Raw genomic sequence first — 22221 nt, forward strand, 5'->3', positions numbered from 1 at the left:
AATTCTACGATTCTTGCAAAGAGATGAGCATACAAAACAACAGTATTGATTGGGGTGAATAAGGTAAAGCCGCAATTACTGACTAATACTGAGGAAAGTGAGTGCTAGCGTACTCCATCAGGAGGAGGACATACACTGCTATATGTATGCTCACTCGTGAGTTTTATTAAATAGTACTTAATGTAAAATGCTGCTGGGGATTTTCTGTTTCAAAACATAAAAGAAAGAACACAAATAAAATGCTTTAAATCCAAGTCACTCTTATTCTAAAAAGACTTTTAATTCATTCCACTTAAAAAATAAAAGTAGTCTCCCCCCCCCCATAATGAGTACATTAATCACATATTCACATACAGAGACCGTACATACATTCAATTGTTTACAAGATTTATCACCATATAATCCATTTACATTCAAGTGAAGTATATATGTACTTATTTATTTGTATATATTTGGAACTTCTGTATCTCATCCCTTTTTAAACAACCAAGATAATATAATACGCCTATTCTCTAGAAGTCAGTTCATGTAAGATGATTTAAGGTTAGAAGTCTCTTTTGAAGAATTACAATAACTATACAATAAGGGTCTAGTACTTCTAAACATAAGCTTGAAGCTACAGCTTACTATCTTAAGTTGCATTATAGCCAATGTTTGAGAATTTTATTAAGCAGGTTGTTTAGTTTGTGAGTAATTTAACATGTTTCAAACAATTACTTGTGCATCAGGGAGAAAGAGCACCAAGGAGAATGATGTCCTTTTATTTAAATATTAGGTGAAATTACAATAGTCATCTCCATCTTTCTTCCAAATCTCATCATTTCTAAACACCATTTACTTACTACAAATGTTCAATCTTTTGAGTTTTCTTGGTGAAATCAACAAATACACTGGACATAAGAATGGAAACACAAGAACTATACCCTGGATGACACTTACGAACAGCAGAACTCCCATCTTAGACCTGAGTCCATAGGTCTCAAGAAAAACTCAGAAAATCAAGTGTAAGATTTACAAATTTAGCAGTTACAGTTCATAAAAAGAAACTCTAAAAAAATGCCTCTCTTGATAATACAAAAAAAAATTTTTCTTGGTGAACCAAGAAATTTTTCTTGATGGTAAAGAAATGTATAAAGAAAATATTTTCTACAGATTAACTTGTAAATTTATGTGTATAAAGGTATAGTTCTCCCACCTGCATTTGTAATATTTTAAATAATTCACAATAAAAAATTCAAAGCACAAATTGAAAAAATAATTCATGGTCTATATAATCCAGTCAATAAATATTGCAGCATATGTTACTGTAGCAATGACAAAAACATTGTAATGTAAATGGTCAACGAGATCTCTTTGGAAATGTACTTTTTAAAAAAAAGTCATCAACACATGATCTTTGCCTGTCCAATCCTACTCACTAAGTGCAATTCTGTAGAAATGCATGTGTGTAGAGGCACCTGAAGAGAGTGCACTTTGGTACCAGTCAGCCGGGTTCCTGTGTCCTTTGTCTCTGCCACAGGCACATGGGAATCATCACAGTGACAGCAATAGCAGTTGTCATGAATTTCCTTACACAAAGCAGACAGACATTATTTTGAACATTTCTAGATCCTGCCAAAGCTCCTTGTCTGAATAAAAACAGAAGGTCCTCTAGCTTTCGGGGTGTTTAAAGAAATACACAGATGTATAAAGTAAAGCATGATAACACATGAATTACTGGCTCTGACCAGCTTCAGTCAAGGTTTCTTAGACATCCTTTTTGCTAAGCAACAAGTCCCTTTCTAAGCATGGAAACTTCCGGTTCTGGTGTGTGCTCATCTTTTCTTCCCAGTGCTTTTCTTGGGTTCATGCCCCTCGGTTTTACTACTTATGCTCTTCTTCCGAGATGAGGTATGGGGAGCCATTGCCGGAGATGGTCCGCTGGCTGCTATACAAACAGAAGAAAGAACCAGTGCCGTTGGGATTTGCACAAATCAACAGGGTTAAGAGAATGCTGATGGGCGATGTGGCTGTGTGCGCTACAGTTGTGATAAAACATTTCAGAGCTTTCAATATGACACTAACCTTTTACAAGTCAACACAAATATAGAAAAGTAACGACAAACAGGCTGTGTTCCTAAAAACAGCTTTTTAGTTCACTCTATATTCTTCATAGCAAATATTCATTTCCATCACAAGTACAATCCATTCTATTAATCTCATTCATCCTTGTGGACAGGCTTTTCCCCTTAGCTCCAGATATAGAAATACAACTGCCAATTAGAACTGTCTCTGCTTATATTTGACAGGAAATTTAAACGAAACTTGCTTAAAACTGGATGTAATTTCCTCTCTAGGAACCATATCCTCTTATGCCTTCCATCTCATTACTATGCAAAGATGGAAGGCTGGAAGGCCAGAAGCCCTCCCTCTCAACTCAGAACCAACATCAGAGCCAGGCCTAGTCAGAGAGCTAATCTCAGTGTAGTTACAGCTCTACTTTACTATACAGGCACATGTCTGTCAGGCTGACATTTCTTCATATGACCCACAATTGCTCGGCCACAGACAGAAAGAACAACCTTAACGATGGTGTTATCAGGATAGCAGAAAGTGACAGAATCAGACAGTTACTGGAGCAGAATCAACATGTGTGAGGAGAAAGCAGCACAGAGTGGTCCTCCATCGCTCCTTCCTAACACCTTTTATCTGAGAATCATTCTCAAGGTCCATCACAGAACTTGGCTTAATCTCCAGCATAACAGTGAGTCTTACTAGTGTAAAGAAACAGATGACAACTGCAGCTGACAGGAAGGGTGAGACTAACTCAACCTTGAACTGTGATTAATCTATTGCATGCACAGAAAGCCTCAGGTAGCACAGACAACAAGAAGAGAATTTAATACATGAGCCGTCAGCCACTTCAGGGACATCATCTTAAAATCTGAGTTTGGCAAATTTACCTCTTTACTTTTAAAATAAAACAATATGCTTTGGAGACATATTATTGAAATACCAGAGTCCAACGCTTCTATAACATAACATTTATAATGTCTAGGATTTAAAAGTTACTTAATACACAAGATTAATGTACAGTATTATAAATATTTAATGTAGAAAGGAATAGAAAAACATCTTTCTTGTAAAGGATAAAAGTGACAGACTATCAGAAAATGAATAATTTAAAATCAATTATTAAAGCAGCAATTTCATGATCTATGTAGAAATAAATCATTATGTTTATAATAAAAACTGAGAAAGAAAAATTAAGAATCAAATAGAGTGCTTCAAATTTAAGAGTAAAAAATAAAATAACAGAAATAAAAGCTGGTTGGATTTAAAAGCAACTTGAGGGTATCAGAAGAGTAAAGAGCAGTGAGAATCACCACGCAAACACAATGAAGAAGGAAAGCAGGCAGAGGAAGAGGCAGCCACAGTCAGACTGCTGAAAGTCAGTCACAGGCACAGACGAGCACAGGCACAGGCAGAGCAGACTGAATGTGTGCTGTGCGCAGGGCACACTTCAAATTAGCTAGAGCTCACAGAAACTGTGGGAACCAAAGAGACGGAACCATCAGTAGGACTGCCAAATGCTTCCTCCTATGCATTGTTTTGGATGATATACAGTTAGACCATGAAATGCTAAGAAAAAAATAAAAAAGGCAACACACATATCTAAGTGAAATTCTGTAGATTATTGAATTAGTTCAAAATAAAGCATAAAAGAATAAGCATGAGATAGAAAGAAAAAACAAAAAACCAACAACAAATAAGGAAGGTCTGTGAATAAATTACACTGAGAGTCAATGGAAACCAAGAGGAGAAAGCATTCAATAAAGTAAGCAGAGTAACAAGTGGAAGAAAGTCTTTTGTAAAGTCCAAAAACTGGAAACAAAAAGGCAGAAGACAACTGCTAGTACCTGAGATACTAAGACAGTTATGAAGAACGAGCAAAGCAGACGTCTTAAGACAAAGGAAATAATTCCCTGACAAATGCGAGGTATCAAACCTGCCATAAAAATAAAACATAAAGCCGGGCGTGGTGGCGCACGCCTTTAATCCCAGCACTCGGGAGGCAGAGGCAGGCGGATTTCTGAGTTCGAGGCCAGCCTGGTCTACAAAGTGAGTTCCAGGACAGCCAGGGCTACACAGAGAAACCCTGTCTCGAAAAACCAAAAAAAAAAAAAAAAAAAAAAAAAAAACCATAAAATTCATTCTACCAAGGATATCAGGTAGAAATTAAAATCTTACAGAACATATTTAGACACAAAAGGAGAAACAGTTATCAGGTGCCCATGAAAAAGGATACCCTCCACAGAGTAAAGCCTCCCGTACGTAACAGACATGCACACATGGGTGCTGCCCACTGTGTTCCCGTGGCTATATGTAGCACACATCATGAACAAGTCTGAGGAATGCAAGAGGGGCACAAAACATGTTCAACACCATTTTTAGTTTGTTACTTAAAAATGTTCACACCCTACATTTATGGGATAATTAACTCAGAAAGATTAGCCACAGGTCCTGCAATCCCGAGAGCATCCAAACCTCTGGTCACCTGATTCATTCGTGGCTATGCTGACTGAAACAAGCTACACCCCTTCCGCTGTTTTCTTTATTGCCATGGACATAAACAGTATTAATATCTTAGGAAAAGGAACTGTACAAATGTCAGTTTTGTATTGTATAAAAGACTGCATCAAAATTTTATTTAAGAAAACTGCAGTTTTGAACCCTGTATCTTTATAGCCTTATTGGACTGTACAACGTTCAAATCTACTTAAAATACTGACTGATTCATAAGGTAAGAACTCCAGGAGGATTTATCTTGCAGAAATGAAGGTTAGCTATGGCAAAAGAGCAGCAAAGGAAACTACCACCCACCGAATGTTTACAATGTAGCCAAGTACTTTACACAAGCCAACTTTGCCTCTGCCAACTCTGTAGGAGAATCATTACCCAGATTGATTTTCCTGGAGACTGAAGATTTGTGTGAGGCAGGTCACATGATTAACAAGTAGCAGAGCTGAGATCTTAATATTTATGTCCTTCTGATGTCCAACTATAAATTCATAATAAAAAGAATATCTAAAAACATTAAAACCTTGAAAAGAACCAAGACCCCTCTGCCATGAGTTTTTATAGTGAAAGCGTGGAGCTCTGAGGTAAGCTCCGAGGCATCTAGGAGCAACAGGGCTGGGCCCCCATCTGGGACAGGGAACAGGTAGAAACCGCATCAGACCAGACAGCAGAGGTAGACAACAGGGAAACCACAGACGTAAAGTAACCCGTCAGCAGCCTCGGATGGAGTATTGATACACAATCACCCTGGCTAGAAGAACAAAGATGTTGGCAAAAGAGATGAATTTGGCAGTCACATTGCCAGACTACAAATGGAAGATAAAAAAAACTCTGGGCAACAGAATTGTTTTATTTAAATATGAAATGATTCCTTAGGCCCAACAGAGCAAAACAGAGGAGTTCAGAAAAAAAAGAATAGGAAATCTATCTTATTAAGAGATTTAGGAGAGACCATGAAGGCAAGAGAGGCAAGCAAGAGGACATAGATAAAGATATGTATAAGTGAGTCAGGATAATAGATTTTGAATTCAGCATCACTACAGGAAAGCAGTGGTTACTTTACATCACTGGACAAGTGGCTGTCCCTGCTATCATTGTTGTATGGTATCCACAAACTCAGACAACATCTCTCACCTGCTTTGCTGTTTGCTTTGCTGCTCTTTAAAGCAGCAGGTGGTGTTGGGAGGATCTTTGTAGGTGTATACGTATTTAAGGAAATTTTTCTTCTCATTCCTGGACTGGAACGTGTGGCCATAGAGGCTGAAAAGAAATAAATAAAATTGAATAACTTCGTACCAAGTCTCTTTTCTTAGTAGGACAAAACCTTGTTTTTACTATCATTTTACAATACTGGAAGTTGAACCTATAACTCTAAGTCATATCCCTTGTCCTCTTTCTACTTTGTATTTGAAGACAATCCTAAGATGTTCAGGCTGGCCCTACATTCACTCTGTTGCCCAGGCTAGCCTTGAACTTGTAATTCTTCAGCTTCGGTCTCCTTAGAGAATAAAATCTAAAACTATCACCTACTTCCCAAGGGATCTCCAGAGGGAAATAGTTTAGAGGCATCCTCATTACCAAACACTATTGGCTGACAGCTGCCTCTGGTACCAGAAGCAGAAGAAGTGGCAAAGGGTAGCTAGGATAGCTACTGTTTCCAACCTGGAAACTCCAATATGCTGAGGGATACTAAGGAGCTAAAAACAACAAGCGCTACAAAAAGAAAAATCTTTTCATTTTACCCTAACAACAAAAAATATTGCAGGAAATCTGGATTATTTATAGAGCTTTACGCTTTTATACACTAATCTAACTCTAAGGGAGTCTATTCCAAAACTTACTTATCCATGGACTCTCTTCTTAACACACATGGATATCTTCAGAATATTTTTTCTAGGAAATATAGGTTCAAAGCCTGTGGTTCTAATTTGGTATCTTTTAGAAAAGATCTTTCTAAAGCTAGATGTGGTGGCAGATACTTGTAATCTCAGCTTCTGGGAAGTCAAGAAAGGAGGATTACTGTGAGTTTCAGGAGAGCTGGGGTTACACAGAAAAGCCCCATATCAATCAATGAAACAAAACAACAGTAACAACCAAGTATCTCTAATCTGTTAGCAAAAATGGTGAGGGACAGACATGTGTTAAGTCCATGTGAACCATTCTGTAACTATAAACGATGAATGTGAGCTTTCAGACGAGTATAGCTTTTAAAGAAAGTGATACTAACTCTATATAATACTGTTTACTTTTACTGTTAGAAAAACAATTTTGGGATAAAATGAAGAAAAAATGGTATATCACACAAAAGAGTTACTAATATTATTCCCTTACATCTGTCTCTCTTAAAAATTCTATTCACAAATACCACTGCGTTTACATCTTTAAAATTGAGGCTATAATTAAAGTATTTATTGTCCAATAACAAGTAACAATGAAGGTGAATTCCATACACATATCGGGGACCTTGCGCAGAACCTCCGTTGATGGAGAAGCAATGGAAGCCAGAAAGTCATCCACTTGCTTTAAAAACAGGGCATTGTGAAGTGTTTCTAGAGGACAGATGGATGGTACCATGGAATACAGCTCAAAGCCTACAAGAGAAGAAATAAAGGACAGAGAGTAAGGCTGGCTGTTTCACAACTCAAGCATTACAGAGGAAGGCAACTCACTTAGGGCTGGAACGTTCAGGTTTTACATGCATTCACACAACATCTTTCAATTCATGACACCAGATGCTATGCGACATGGAACCAAAACAAGGTATGAACCATGATCACTTTAAATGTAATCAGACAGTACAGCATGCACACAATCCTTCAAGGTTGCTAAAGCCTAAGAATAACAAAGAAGAAAACCTGGGGTAGGGAGAGATATATTTTCAGATTGAAATCTTTTAATGGTAGATTTATTTAACAGATGAACAAGCTGATGCCATATTTTCCTGATACCAGAATCTTACAGTATCAAGATAATATCAACTTCAACAATTAAATAATGAAGATAAATGCTGACACAAACTTCTTCAGGAGTTAATTACATTAGTTAATTGTGGAGCACAGATTGCTATTTTTCTCTAAGGCCCAGAACACCCTACCATGGTCCTTGAGCAACACTTCCTCAATTAGGCAGAATTGAACCTTCTGAAACATTACTTTCCTGAACACCAGTGATTCCTTGCTTGGCAATCCCTGGCTGAGCAGTTAGATGGAAAATTCAGCATAATGAAGGGCAAGGAGCTCCATGTTTAACAACTGCACAGGCACACAAAATTCATGGTGAGTCATGCAGCAATGTGCTAACAGAATCAGTGACACAAAAGCACATATACATACAAATTATGTTTCTAAGACAAAAATATTAGTTTTTCGTTTTTTAAGAATAAAATGACCCATTCATTTAAGTTTTATTTAACTGAATGGCTTTAAAAATTGTTTTTATATTCTTTTAAAATCACAAATGTTTCCCAGAATTCAAACTAAGTTTTCTGTGAAAAAATACCTCCAACACTCAAATTCAGGTAGAAACAGAGTATTACAGGTAAAAAAAAATAAAAATTATCTAAACTCAGACTGCAAAATAGACACTTTTCAACATACATATGCTCATTATGAGATTACACGCTGTCGGATTTATTCAAAATTTGTGAGGAACTCAAGAATTGCTGGAATTCTCAGTTGGAACAGGGGAACTTTTAAAAAGGGAACTGAATGTTGTTATGAAAATTAAAGGATTAATAAAATTAATGCTTGATTTCCAGGTGCAAACCAAAGCATGACAGACCGTTCGTTTCATGTAATGTTAAACAAAACCAAACAGAAGGAACAATCCAATATCCCAGCAGCAGCTAAAGCCACCTCACTCGGTTCACACTGAGGAACAAAACTTTGCAATTCCCTCTCTTCTTAAACACAAGCGGCTCATGCACATAAGCACACATCCTTTCTCTGCGAGACTCTCCACAATATGCCTCTCTCCTTTCTCCGGGTGCTCACCCTCATTTGTGACGGTTCCTTTCATTTGCCTGCTGGATTTCAAAGCAGCAAATGAGGTCTGATCGAACTGTTCCAGAATCTACAGACCCTTGCCATTTATCTCATCAGCTCACAGCGTACAATGAAAGGTTAGTGCGGCCATCTCACAAGCCACCCTGCCAGCACGTTGGAAGCCATGAAAACATACCACTAGAGCCTAGAAACTCCCAGAGGACATGGACCAGCACCTAGAGGGGACAGGTGTTCTGCACAGAGGCCCAGAGAATAAGGAAAGTGCTGTCAGAAGACATTTTTCACCACGATCCTCCCAACTAAAGATGAAGGGAGGGAAGTCCATGACACCATGGGTTAAGGTGGAAACAACACGGGAAGTCATTGGAAATAAAAAGTGAAAGGGTCACATGACAGTCCACAGGACAGATAAGAAAGAACAGCAGTAAAGAAAAGGAAGTATGGGATCCCTCCAAAAAAATGTTCCTAGAATTGAAGGAAACATGCTTCTATGTATCAGGCTGTTTAGTGTAGAAAAGTCACATGTAAAAGAAAAAGCCTAAACCAAAGGAATATAAAATTACTCTTATTTTCTATTAAATTGAAGTACTTACTACTACTACTACCACCACTACTAATCCTAACACCTCAGTTAAACATAGAACTTTTCAGAAAACCCACAGTGCTCCTGAGAAAGCATTACCCAAAGGTGACCCCCCTCCTTCCTTATGGATTTCTGTGAGCCTGACTTCCTTAGGACTCCTGCTTGTCTTCTAGGAGGTTACTAAGCATGTGTTACCTTTAGAAGTTGCAGCTGAATCAAATCAGAATGAGCTTTTTCCAAAAAAGTAACACTTAAACAGCCCTGAGGTGAGGGTGGGGGTGGGGGGAGGGAATGTAGGTTGAATTCTTAAGCTTCGTAAAAAGTGAGTTTTTGAAAGACTTATTTTCCGTTAAAAATTAAAAACAAAACACTTTTTCTAGGAATAAAAGTATGCTCATTATAAGTGAAAGCAAAAGCCTATGTGGGATTTGAAAATGGTTAGTAAGCCAAGCATGGTGGCTTACATCTAATGCAAGCAGTGGGGAAGACTAAAGCTGGATGACTCCAAGTCTAAAGGCAATCTGGTCTGCACAGGAAGCTCTATGCTAGTCAGACCCTATCTCAAGCAAAACAAAAGCATCCCCCTAACACATACACAAAAAGCAGTAAATACTCCCAAAAAGCTATAATACTGCCACAACTTCATTTATAACAAGTAACAAACACACTTCTATCCAGCCTCGCTATCATGGAACCTGAGTATAAACAAATCAAGTTTCTGGATCTTAACTTCAGTTTTCTTTCTAACAAAATTCTCCAATTTTTAAGGAAAAACAAAGACAACAGAAGGAAATAACTGCTGGGCCAGCAGTAAACCAGCCAGCCCCTGAATAGGAGCTGATCCTGGAAAGTCTCTTAAGCGGTCCACACCACATCCAGTTGTGTTTCAGCCAGAGGGCCAGACTGCTGCTGTACAGTGTGACCCTGGTTCCCAAGACCTTTAAAAGTCTCAGTGGGGTCTTTGTTGTGGATTGTTTTGTGTTGTCGTCGACTATCTCAATAAAACAATGTGATCAAAAAAATTAGAAAAAAATTAATTGTTAAGAATTAAGAACCAATTAAGAAACTAATTGTATTTTTTTAAAAAAAAACAATTGTATAAACTGATCACTTAAGGAATCAGAATTTTCAGCTGTTAATTTAGAATTAAAGTAATCATTACTGTGGTCATTAGACGATCTGACAAGTAATGTTCAATTATTGTGGAAATTACGGTAGAAAAGGGATTAAGACAGTATCAGTGGTTTGGTACATTAGTTGGAATTGTATGCCAACTAAAATTAAAGATTGGTAAGTTAGGTGATACTGTGTACCCCACATTTTGAAATAAAAAAAAAATTAAAAAGGGATGAAGCAGGGAGTATCTTTTAAAATAAAAAGCAAACGTACCATTGGTTGGGTGTCGAGCAAATGAGATAGAAAACCTTTTAACAGCAGACCCGCGTGTGGCGTCTGAGAAAGAGAAAAACAGGTTCCTGAAGTTCACAGCTGCCAAAAGAGGAACACTTAAAACAGAGCGGGAACCAAATACGTGAGGACAGCAGGACTAGGTGACATGCAGAGGGGACAATGGAAGGAAGCCAAGGACTGGTTAAAAGCAGTAAAGTGGCTTGATGGTACAGGCAAAATGTTTAATGAAATACACAACAGAAAGGAAAGCAAGATGGCCTGGCAATTCCAGTAAATCTGTGTTTTCCTGCCTACGGTCAATTTGTCCGCCTAAGAGCAAACAGTGCTGATTCTGAAAGGGCTGAAAGCGCCCTCTGTCACGAGGGGCACATTTTCAGGACTCGCAAGCATTCTCAGCACCAGAATATTAACCCTGAAGTCACATCAAGAGGAATCTTAAGAATGGTCTCATTGCACTCCATGTTTATAAAATGTCTACCGATATATTTTCTCTTACTAATAAACCTTCCATTCATTTCTATGCTAAATAGTTTTTTAATATTAATAAATAAAATAAGTGTTAACAGTGGACATGAGTTTAAAAGAAATTTATTCTTCATAATCTAGATTCTCCTTCAACTGAAATAATAATGAAGTTTTAAATTCTCTTTTTTGACAAACCACTTACTGTACATGTACTCTCTAGTTAACTGCTCTTGACTGACAGAACCTGAACCTGAATCCCAGGACACACTGACAGGTGTTTGGGAAGGCGATAGGACTCCACGGCAGTCTGTGGCCTTAGACTTGCTTTTGAGAAACACCACTCGTGAGCATATGCATGTGTGCAGGTATGAATCTGTGTGTGCGTGTGAGCACATACCATCTATGCAGCCAGAAGAAGTCAGCTTTTTACGATGAGTACGGGCATAATCCTGTAGGTTAGGTGCACTTGAAGAACCCCCGAGCACTGAGGTGCTAAACAGGCCCGCACAGTGAGACCCTGATGGGAGTTAGAGAAGACACATACAGCAGGTGTTCTTCCATTCACATTGGGAATGCATGCAGCATGCAATCAACTTGGCTCTTACCAATGCACAGGCAACCTTTGGCAGTGCCTTGGAGAGAGTCACAATAGGCTTGTAACAGTCTAGTGACACCTATTTGAGTACAGAGCTTCTAATAGCCAGCACTATTCACCACAGGTACAAATGTAATAATTCAGTACTGGAGAAAATGCCTTCTATGAAAAATAATATGCCAATATACTAATCATCAACATGTACATGCTAAAATTATTGAAAATACCACAATAAAAGTTAATTAGGAACAGAATAGAGTCATAGCAAATCATAATGAGTTTATATGTATATTTATCATATGTATTTTATCATATACATATGATCATATGTTGTATTATATATCATGCACATATGATTTTATGTATGATATATATACCTTTTAGCAAAAATTAAGTCATATTAGACATTTGTAATACACACTTCAGAAATGAATGGTTTTCCTGATGCCCTGAACTAAGAATTGTACTCTTATGAAAAAGGCATTTTATTAATGAAAATAGACAAAACCCATCCCTTTTCAGTCACTTAACAAGGGACTTAAAACAGGAAACTTAATGAAGGCCTCCAAGGAAATACATCATTGACACGTAAAACACAGCCAGTATACATCAATGTGTTATTTGTAGTAAAAGTTCAGACTTAAAAATGTTCACTAAAGAGGAAAGTATAAATAATTCCTGTCAAATATATAATTGTGATCATTCAGTGAAAAGGAGTCATGTATGTTCACATAAAGATATCATAGGAAGATCAAAAGCTCTCAAGACAAAGTAGAGGAAGTTAACTACAGAAAGAGTCATTTACACAGACAGGTACCAACACAGTTAGGACACTGCAGACCGTAGCACACAGTGACACCGAATCATCCTTTGTGTCAAGCCAACTTAGATAACCAATTAGAGGAAAGACTATGCCACCGAGCCACAGCCTAGCATCGAGAAGCATAAGGTCAGCGGGTGGAGAGGGGTATCCATCCGACAATGCTGTTCTCAATGTGCCCAAAGTATATTGAGCAAGAATGCACTGACTTCACTTTAGTTTCCCAAAGAGCTGCTCCTTGGGAAATCTAGCCCACCCCAAGAGGGCCCTTAAACTCTTGACTTTATTTGCTCATTTGTCTTCTCATTTTCTTTTTTATCTACATTTGAAGGTATCACCTTTTGCTAAATTCGTTGGTCATCTTCAGCTGATATTTTTGCACTTTCTGTGGGATGTGTGATCAATTAATTTTAAGTGAATATTATTATTTGTCCTAAGTAAGGAGTTTCATGTCAACACTCCACATACAGAACTGGATCCAGTGACAGCGCTCTGGGTGAAGCCTCACTAGAAAGTCAGACTGCTAAGCAGTGTCGCCTCTCAATGTTTCCTTTGCCACTACTTAAAACTGCTAAATTAGCTTTGACCTTTCTGGCGGTGCATGGTGGTGTCTTTAATACCAGCTCCAGAGGCAGGTAGATTTCTTTAAGTTTGAGGCAAGGCCTGAACTACATAGCAAGTTCCAGGACAGCCAGGAATATATCAAGAGACCGGCCTCAACAACAACAACAAAAAAAAGGATTAAAAATCTTTTAATAAAATGGCATATTTTTATCCTTACCCGACTAACAGATTTACAGTGCCAAATATGGGACAAGGAAATACACACATAGATGGTAGACAAGTGCTCTGCCACTGATCGTCAGCCCAGCCCTCTTATGACTACTAATCTCTAAAGTAAAGTTTTTAAAAATACATTTAGAGTTGCATTGGAAAGTTTTGTGTCTGTAACCCCAACACTAGAGAAGCTGAAATGAAGGGTTTCCATAAATTCAAGGACAAGCGAGACTATAGAATCCACACTACAACAACAGGACCCCTCCCTCAGAAGAAAGGACGGAAGAAGCAAACGAGCAAACAAACAAAAGCCAACACTGGCAGTTAGTCACCACAGAGTAGTCATTCAAATGATTAAACAAAAATACTAAACACCACTTCTTGTAGTATGAAAATTATATCTTATATTTTGAATTTATGATTCAACAATTCTAAACTAATGCACACTAAATACAAACTGAAGCATAGCATTTGGTCATGATTTCCCCACTGCAGAGTTTTACCTGTGCCTAACAGGGAGTCTCTGGAGGGTATAAAACACAATTTCTTTTACACCACATACCTACTGTAGGGTTCTGCTTCTGTTCCACAAGATTTCTTGGTGTTCGGAGATAGTTGGCATTCTCAGACACAACCTGCATAGAGAAAGTGGAGACTGAAATATACTAACAGTGAATTCAAAAATCCATATTTCATATGCACCCTGTTCCAGACAGACAAAGGTTAATAAGCTGTATGATAAATATTAGTAGAAATACTTAAAACATGAAAGTTCATGCAAGATCCCCTCTGAAGGGAGTCCATTTCATATGAGGTCCTCGCAATGAAGGGGTGCAAAGCAGGCATTCATGATGAAACATGACAGATGAGAAGAAACAGTTCACAGATTGATGTAATTTCACTTTCTCTTAAAGGAAGCCCATTGCCCACTGTTAAACAGCGCCTGTATTTAGAGGAAAAACAACCACAAACAAAAGAAATGACTGACAGACAGACAGTGTTGAAGTCACCATACAGTTTCTGATCCATGCATGGGCTTTATCAGAGTAACCTTTGAGTATTCAGCCTTAGTGGATACCATAATCCCTTTCCTACAATCCAATGCATTACATTTCCAAGAGGAAATAGCTGAAGTTATCAGAGAAGTCATGTGGCGGTAGGCCTTCCATGAGACAACCAGAGAGGTTTAGTTTTGAATGTCATCAAAGAAAGTCCTTCTGAAGTTACTTTAGTGAAAACCATTTTACAACTTTACACATGCCTATTGTTGTGTTTGGAAACCAAGTTGCGTATTTCCCTTATTGTAATATTTCCAAATAAAGGGATCACAGAAAGACCAATCAATGTTTAGATATCTGTCATTAATTAAGACCAGGCCACATTAATTTTTGATATTTTCAAAAATTTCACATTCACAGCAAATTCTAAGTGGAATGAAGCTTTGCAAATAATGAGGGGATAGCAAATATTCTTAAGCATCAAAGTGTGTTAAGTAACTTAACCATCAAAGTTAAGTTAAGTTTATAGGACAACTAAGGTCTAAGAAAGATTTTTTTTTCCTTTCTAATTTATTTTTGTTAGCATGGCTAAAAACCCAGGAGAATTAGGATTTTTTTTAAATCTCCTGTATATTTAAAAGCTCCCCAGTAAAAAAATCGAAATGCATGCCACATAGATGGTTTCTTTCCATGAAATATTGAACAATATCAGAAGTATCTTGAGGTACTAAATTTAAGACAGAAGGATTTCCTCTGATGTAAACGACAAGGGATTAGATGTCCTCAAAAACAGCTGTTTGTTGCTCTGAATGCAGGAATGGAAAATATTTAATGAAATAAAGTTTAAAAACCTGTTGCCATGAGCCAAAAATACTGGATGTGAAAGCCAATGATTTGGGGGAGACAGGGGAAGAGGTGATTTGTTCCCCTGATCTGCGTCTTCGACGCCCAGTACCCACACCACTGGTATAATGCAGCCAGGTGCCAGTGCCCTCTGGGCTAGACACACTCAGGGGGGTCTCTTCCTGGAAGTAAAAAAAAAAAAAAAAAAAGGCAAAAAAAAAAAAAAGCAGAGCATGCAAAGTTAGATACATTAGAGCCAAATGATCAGGAAGAAAAAAAAATACAGTTTATTTGCATTTGCTTATCCCTCAAAGGCAAATTATTAGATATTCATTTGTGAGCCAAATAGTTAAATCCCTAAGGAATTATATAATTGGCATATAGCATCAACAATCATAGAAAGACCTTATTACCTTTAAAGACACAAGCTATATTTTCTACTAGTTGTCCCATCTTCCTTAAAATTAGAAAATTATAGTCTTTCTCTTAAATGAAAATATTTAAGAATAAAAGGAATTTGAGCTTATTTTATATTAGATATTAAAAAGATTTTGTGCAAATTTTTGGTTGGAAATTTTAGTCTAAAGCATAAGCAGGTAAAACAAATTCACTGTGTAACCTAGAAAAGGAACTGGGTTGGCCACAGCTGTAAAATTCAGAGGCAATCAAATGGACAGATTTGCTCTAAGTGTTTGTGCTTACCCTGCCTGAGAGAGCCAATAGGTGCAGGAGACCAAGCCTGCAGCAAACATTCTCACTGTGCACACTGTGCAGGTTCAGACAGTGAGTTCAGACTGAGATCTCCTTGTAGATAATGAAGGGAATAGCCTTTCTCTGTGTGTCTCTTCAAAGTATAAACTGACACCTATGGATTTGGAGGATGCTGGAAAAAGTCTTCAACTTTTACTTGAATAATTTATCTTACAAAGTAAAAGCTTGGCATATCCCAATGGAATAATCTCTTGGAAGCAACTACTTAAATATTCACAAGAAAAAGGTTTGAAAATGTGTACTCTGTTTTAGTAGTTACCCACGGCAGTAGTTCTATTTGCCATGCTAGCAACACACACACACACACACACACACACACACACACACACACACACACACACACACAGATCCTGTAGAGGGCACAGGAAAGGGTTTAACTAAGAAATACTGAAAAACTTGATAGAAAATTATTTTGTTTCTCACTATATCAATAACACTGCTTTCACACAAATGGTGGATTAGGCTATATTAGTTTAAATAATTTCTGTCTTATTTGTTTGTTTTCCTGAAGTTAGAATATCTGGATAAAATTTCAGATTTCTCAATTTCTGTTTAAGTTTTAATAGAACAAATGACCACAAGTAGCTAGAGTCCCTCTTCTTTTTAAATTAACCTTCTATAACTAAGTAGAAATAGCATATTAGAGGAACATTAACATATAATTTCTTTTATAAAGTTATAGTGATCTACTTTATGAATAGTTTTCCCCCAATATGTAATTCAGAACTTGTATTATTGTCATAAGTGGGGTAGTGGTAATTGATTTTGTTTCTTATGTTATTATCAAATAATGTTAAACATAATTCTACATACTTTTTATATTTAAACATCAACTAAAAGTAGATGATCTAAGAGTTCCTGGTTTTTCTCTTGGGAGCTTAACTTCTTACTTCATATGAATTATTTAGAAAAGACTTATAAGCACTGGTCTCAAGCAATGCAAGGAACAGAAAGTAGGTAACTCCAAGTATTAAAAATACTTAAACACTAAAAACAATTCTAAGCTACCTTCTAACCAGTCGACTTGTATGTTATTTAAATCTTATTCCTTAACTGAGAATAACTGGTTTAACTTAATTATAGATCTTAAAATGCCATTATAAATTTCAATTATATCATCAAGCTTTCAAATTCCTATGTAGGTTTCTGCAATCTGGCTAAGAAAACCTACAGTGTTACTAGTATCAGGCATCATTTAAGTATCTCAGGCAATTTTTATCTACTTTTATACAAAAATAATTGCTGATATATTAGGCTTTTAATTGAGTTACTTACTGAAGAATAGTTAAAGTGATAAGACAAAAGAAAAGTGGGTAAGTTCAGCAAGTTCTTAGATAAGCCTCTCTCTGTTCCTGAGTCACAGCCAATGCCAGTCTGAGAGCTGCACAAAGAGCTCTGTATCTCTGGGCATGCTGTTTGTTCATTTGTTCTGCAGAGTCTCATGTAATCCAAGCTGGCCTCATATTCACTAAGTAGCCAAGGGTGACATTGAATGTCTGAATCCCTATTCTTCCTGTCTACCTCCAAAGTGCTAGGCTTACAGGTAGATGATACTAGGCCTGGTTTATCTGGTGTGTTGATTTTAACAGCATCTATGTTTTCCTTTTGTTTTTAAATATTTGTTTGAAAAATAAAAAGTGTTGATAACTAAAACTGTTCAGATTACTAGCCACACAATTAAAGCTGTATTTTCTTTTCCTTTGAATTACTATGGTTAGCTTGCCCTGTACAGGACACATTCTCCATAGATACTCACTTCATTTGTAGTAATCTTCCTGGACCTCGGAAGCGGTGATTTCCTGTGTATATGAATTGGCTCAGACACCAATGGTTTAAACAACATCACGGCCCGGTCAACTTCATCTCGTTTAGAAGTATGAGGCTCATCATCGTCAGTTTTAAGAGACCTTCGGCCTTCATTCTGTGAGGAAAGAATATGACACACTTAAAACTAAGATTAAAACGCCTCTCCTAAGCTGGGTGACAGGACATGCCAGGATTCCCAGCAGCGCCCCAAAATCAAGTTTGTAAAGCCACAGAGAAAGAACTTGTCAACTCTCACAAGCAAACAAACTCTAAACGTCAATAAAATGCTTCTGATAACTAACAGCAAGCTGCTATAGCTATTATATAAAAGTTTTTCCTCAAGTGAATTAATATTAATTTAATTCCTTATTAATCTTATACCTTCTTAGTATACCAGGTATTATGAGAGACAAACTGCTTCAAGAAATATACATATTCTGGGGAAAAGTTAGGGCTAAAATGGCAATTATAATCATATAAAGCAAGTCTTTAGCCAAAGTTCATCAAACAGATGAACAATTCTAACAAATAACTGTTGAATTAAAAATCTTTAGAATAGTTAAACTCTATAGTAAATATTTCCAACAAGTATGAGATTATATGAAAAATAATCACTTTATGATCCCTTTGATATTTTACTGTGTGACATATGCCAAGAACTTAGATGAACTGAATATAGCCAGGTTATAGACAAGCTAAAATACATTATACCAACATTACATCATTATATATTAGAATATAAAATTATTAAACAAACTTAAAACCAAATGAGCCACTGTCAAGTTGACAATAATGTTATTAGTTACAACTATAATAAAGGTTATTAAAACTGAGGCTCAGCTGAGAATTAGAACTTATAAAAAGAAACAAAGGGAAAGGGTCGTGTTGAAAACAACTAAAGCCTATTGTCAATTTGTAATAATAACACTAAGTAAGTAGAGTTCAACAGAAAATTGAAAAATACTACTGATCAAATTAGTGAGCTGGAAGAGAAGTGCAGAGAAATGTTGCATCTTAAATTGAGAGAAAAATAATTAAAATATACAGAAGATTATAAGAAACACATGGCCAATAGTTGAGGTCCATGGTAAGGATAATGTACTCAAGGGTAATTATTTAAAATGATATTCTAAATATTTATTTATTCTAGTTATCATTTAATTAATTTGTTGATTTTTAACTAATTAAAAATTATTTAAAATTTATTTTGACACTTATTAAGTGCCTCAAGCAGGTGTTAAAAAACAAACAAACCACAGTGTCAGTCATAAACAACACATAAAAATCAATTAACCTCTTACAAAGATAATGTAAGAATCCTGTCAACAAGGTGAAAGAATTAAAAGGCAGGAAGAGAAGGCAGTAAAGAGATAAAAGGCCACAAATACCATTTAAGTATATTTATCCTAAATATGTCAATAATCACAGTAAATAATTGTTCATGACAAATCAAAGAATAAGATTAACTATACAGATCTCTCTCTCTCTCTCTCACACACACACACACACACACACACACGCACAAAACATTAAACAGAGTCTTCAAGTTTTATTTATATATTTATGTATTCATACATATGTTTGTAACAATAAAAAAACGGACAGAATTTGAGAGAAGGTGGGGATCATGGGAGAGGCTGGGGAGATGGGACATGGGAGGGGTTGAAGTGGAGAAAGGGAGGTGGAAATGATGCAACTATATTTTTAATTAAAAAAAACAAAAAACAAAAAAACAAACCAGAAAATGATAAGGTGTAGTGGCACAGGCTTTTAATCCTAGCACTGGGAAGCAAAAGCAGAGACAGGCAGATTTCTGTGAGTTTGAGACTAGCTTGATCTACATGGGGAAGTTCAGGCCAGGTTGGGCAACATAATGAAGACTCTGTCTCAAGCTGTTTAAAAGATATATACATTAAAAACAACAATAACAACAACAAAAAGTCAAAATTCTTACTGCTTACAAGTCTGACAAAAATAATGAAAACTGTCAGAACAGTTCATAATCTTGGTGAGATACTTTTGCACAGTAAGTAGCAGAAAAAACAATCAAACCAAAAAGACTCTTTGAGGGATATAAACCATCCAAGCAACACTGCTGGTAAGTTTTACCTGACTTACACTTAAGACTTGTATTGAACAGAGACCAAGAGAATGAATGAAACACACACACACACACACACACACACACACACACACACGCACAGGACAATAAGGCAGATCCTAATACATTGAAGATAAAGCACACTCAATACATTCTCTGACAATGCCATTAAGGCAGTGGCTACTAGGAAAATCCCAGTTTATTTTGTGAGGTTGGAATTAGACCATATGCCTCAAATATATAAACCAAAGAAAAAAAGTGAACCGACTAATAAAATATGTCCACGTAATGCAGCTCCATGTGCAAACACCAGCAAAGGTAAACTTCAAAACAGATGGTCTAGGTGTGGATTGGACAGAAAAGGAGGCGGACAGAAACATAGCACAAGAGTAGGTATAATAAAAACATGTATGCAGACGAAGCCAAATGAGAACCTGCTGCTTCCTGAAAACGGGAGGATGTCAAAACTTTTCTAGGGCTCATTAAATAGGCAAATACAGATAAGAAAAGGTACTGGTAAAAAACATAAAAGCAGCACCACACACTTTATAAAAAATAAAAAGATAATCCAAGAATATTGACAACTATAGATCCTCAATTTTAAAATTTAAATAAAGCCAAAATACAAATTACCTAAAAAATATAAAAGACATGTAAACTCTAAATTATATATTCAATAAGTTGATCATATAATTAGAATATTACTAAATAAGTTTTAAAAATTATACATGCAGCTTCCCAAACAACAAAATTTAATAATAGAAAAAATCAGAAATTAATAATGCTAGTTTTCTAAAACATGTTCCAGAAAGCACTTAGTCCTAAATTCAGTACCGGTGAAAACTGAAGAAGCCATGCTGGGCACAATGCTCAGTATAAAGTAAGTACTCAACAGACAAAAGAACCGCAAACTACAACTATACTTACATGTTCTAAACACAGCTTAAAATCCAAACTATCTAAAGAGATCAAACTCTGAAATTCTGTAATAGACATCAACTTCTTATTTACTCTGGTATAATATATATTTGAAATTTTAATATATATTGAAAATAAGATTCACTTATTCTTATTTTATGTGTAATTTGTTATGTGTTTTGCCTGCATGCATGTCTGTGTACCGTGTTATGTGCCAGGTGCTCAAAGTGGCCAGCAGAGGACCTGAAAGGAGCTCTAGACTGTTGTGAGCATCAGGGCACTGGGAATTGTACCTGCATTCTCAACAGGTCACTTGTAACACTGGGGCTGACTGACAGAACAGTCAATGCTTTGAGTGCTGAGCCAGCCCCAGGTCCATCAGATTATACTGTTAAATGGTAAAGCCTTTTTTCCTACTAGCTGACATGGAAATGATTTATAGAGTAATGGGAAAGCTTGTGGCTACATCATGAAAATCTGAAGCGGAGTAGCTATGCACTGAGCGTCTGCATTACCTCCCTGGATGCTGGCCTATACCCATAGCCAGATGGCAAATTCTTATCTTCTTCACAGCCTTTGGCTCCAGGACTAAAGTGTAACTCAACATGAAAGCGTTCCTCTGAGGAAAGGTCCTGAAATACACGAAAGAACATGTCTCCAGTGAGGAATTTCAAGTATTTGCTTACTTCCGGTCACATGTTCAAACCAAGAGCTCTGTTACCTTGTTGGGATCCTCATAAAGCATGATAACAATCTGTGTCATGTAGTTGAGCTCATTGACGACGTTTAGATAATCCATAGCTCGTTTCCACTGCTCATCCTTGGAGTCCTGAACAAAGGGGCTCTGGTAAGTATTCTTCATACCATTGCACATAGAAGTCACTTTATTACCATCATGACAGCTTACTTAAAGTAAGTGATATCACATACATCCGGTGAATAGAAAAAATATTTGCAATGTTTACCACATATGACAATACGTCTATGTTTTGTCAAGACAATTTACAAGATGTAGAAAAGAAACTCTTGAAATATAACACTGCTATTGAATTCTAAGGATAAGAATAGCTTTGAATCTTATAAATCTGAAACTGCCTAGCAGAGTCCTATGCCTCATGGCACAGAACGTTATCTTCAAAGATTCCTGCTTCTCTCTGTAGCATATGTCTATCAAAAAATACCACTGCTTAACGCTACAGTGACTCTAAAATAATCAGCATAAAGAGACATACAAAAATCCAAATGATCGTATCATATCCCTCATCATTAGATCTGACTTTAGAAAAAATCAGTCATCTTCACATGTGTAATCAGACACCAGAGATGAAAGGAATTATAAGAGAATGAGAACACCTAAGACAGAAAGCTCTACTTGTTAAAAAACAAAACAAAACAAAACAAAAAAACACCAGAAACTATTGTAAGCACGAGGTAAAGCCACCAAGGTCTATAGTAACTGGAACATCACAGGAACAGTTTCTTCATTGTCCATGTATAACAAAGCATTACAAATATGTAAAAATCCACCAGTGTTACAGTATATAATAAGGATAAATAATAGAATGAACTT

General features: G+C 36.6%; 1 protein-coding gene across 23 annotated transcripts in view; it reads right to left on the reverse strand.

The window, feature by feature from the left end:
• Positions 1-240: 240 nt before the first annotated feature.
• Ppip5k2 (diphosphoinositol pentakisphosphate kinase 2) overlaps positions 241-22221 on the reverse strand; it is a 62652-nt gene continuing 40671 nt past the window's right edge. For 4 of the 23 annotated variants that reach the window (XM_029474432.2, XM_029474424.2, XM_029474426.2 and 1 more), the window contains exons 22-31: positions 21373-21480; positions 21167-21283; positions 17583-17747; positions 15064-15237; positions 13777-13849; positions 11420-11539; positions 10537-10635; positions 7011-7151; positions 5695-5820; positions 241-1927 (exon numbers count right to left, since the gene is read on the reverse strand). In XM_029474432.2, the coding sequence (XP_029330292.1) occupies positions 1815-1927; positions 5695-5820; positions 7011-7151; positions 10537-10635; positions 11420-11539; positions 13777-13849; positions 15064-15237; positions 17583-17747; positions 21167-21283; positions 21373-21480 (1236 nt within the window). In that variant the 3' untranslated portion in view covers positions 241-1814. Of the gene's footprint in view, positions 1928-5694; positions 5821-7010; positions 7152-10536; positions 10636-11419; positions 11540-11627; positions 11655-13776; positions 13850-15063; positions 15238-17582; positions 17748-21166; positions 21284-21372; positions 21481-22221 lie in introns of all 23 variants that reach the window. The other 19 variants (XM_029474435.2, XM_021169231.3, XM_021169150.3 and 16 more) reach the window with 14 other exon arrangements.

Source organism: Mus caroli, unplaced genomic scaffold (assembly GCF_978045245.1).
Source record: "Mus caroli unplaced genomic scaffold, Mus_caroli_1 scaffold_1, whole genome shotgun sequence".
NCBI lineage: Eukaryota > Metazoa > Chordata > Mammalia > Rodentia > Muridae > Mus > Mus caroli.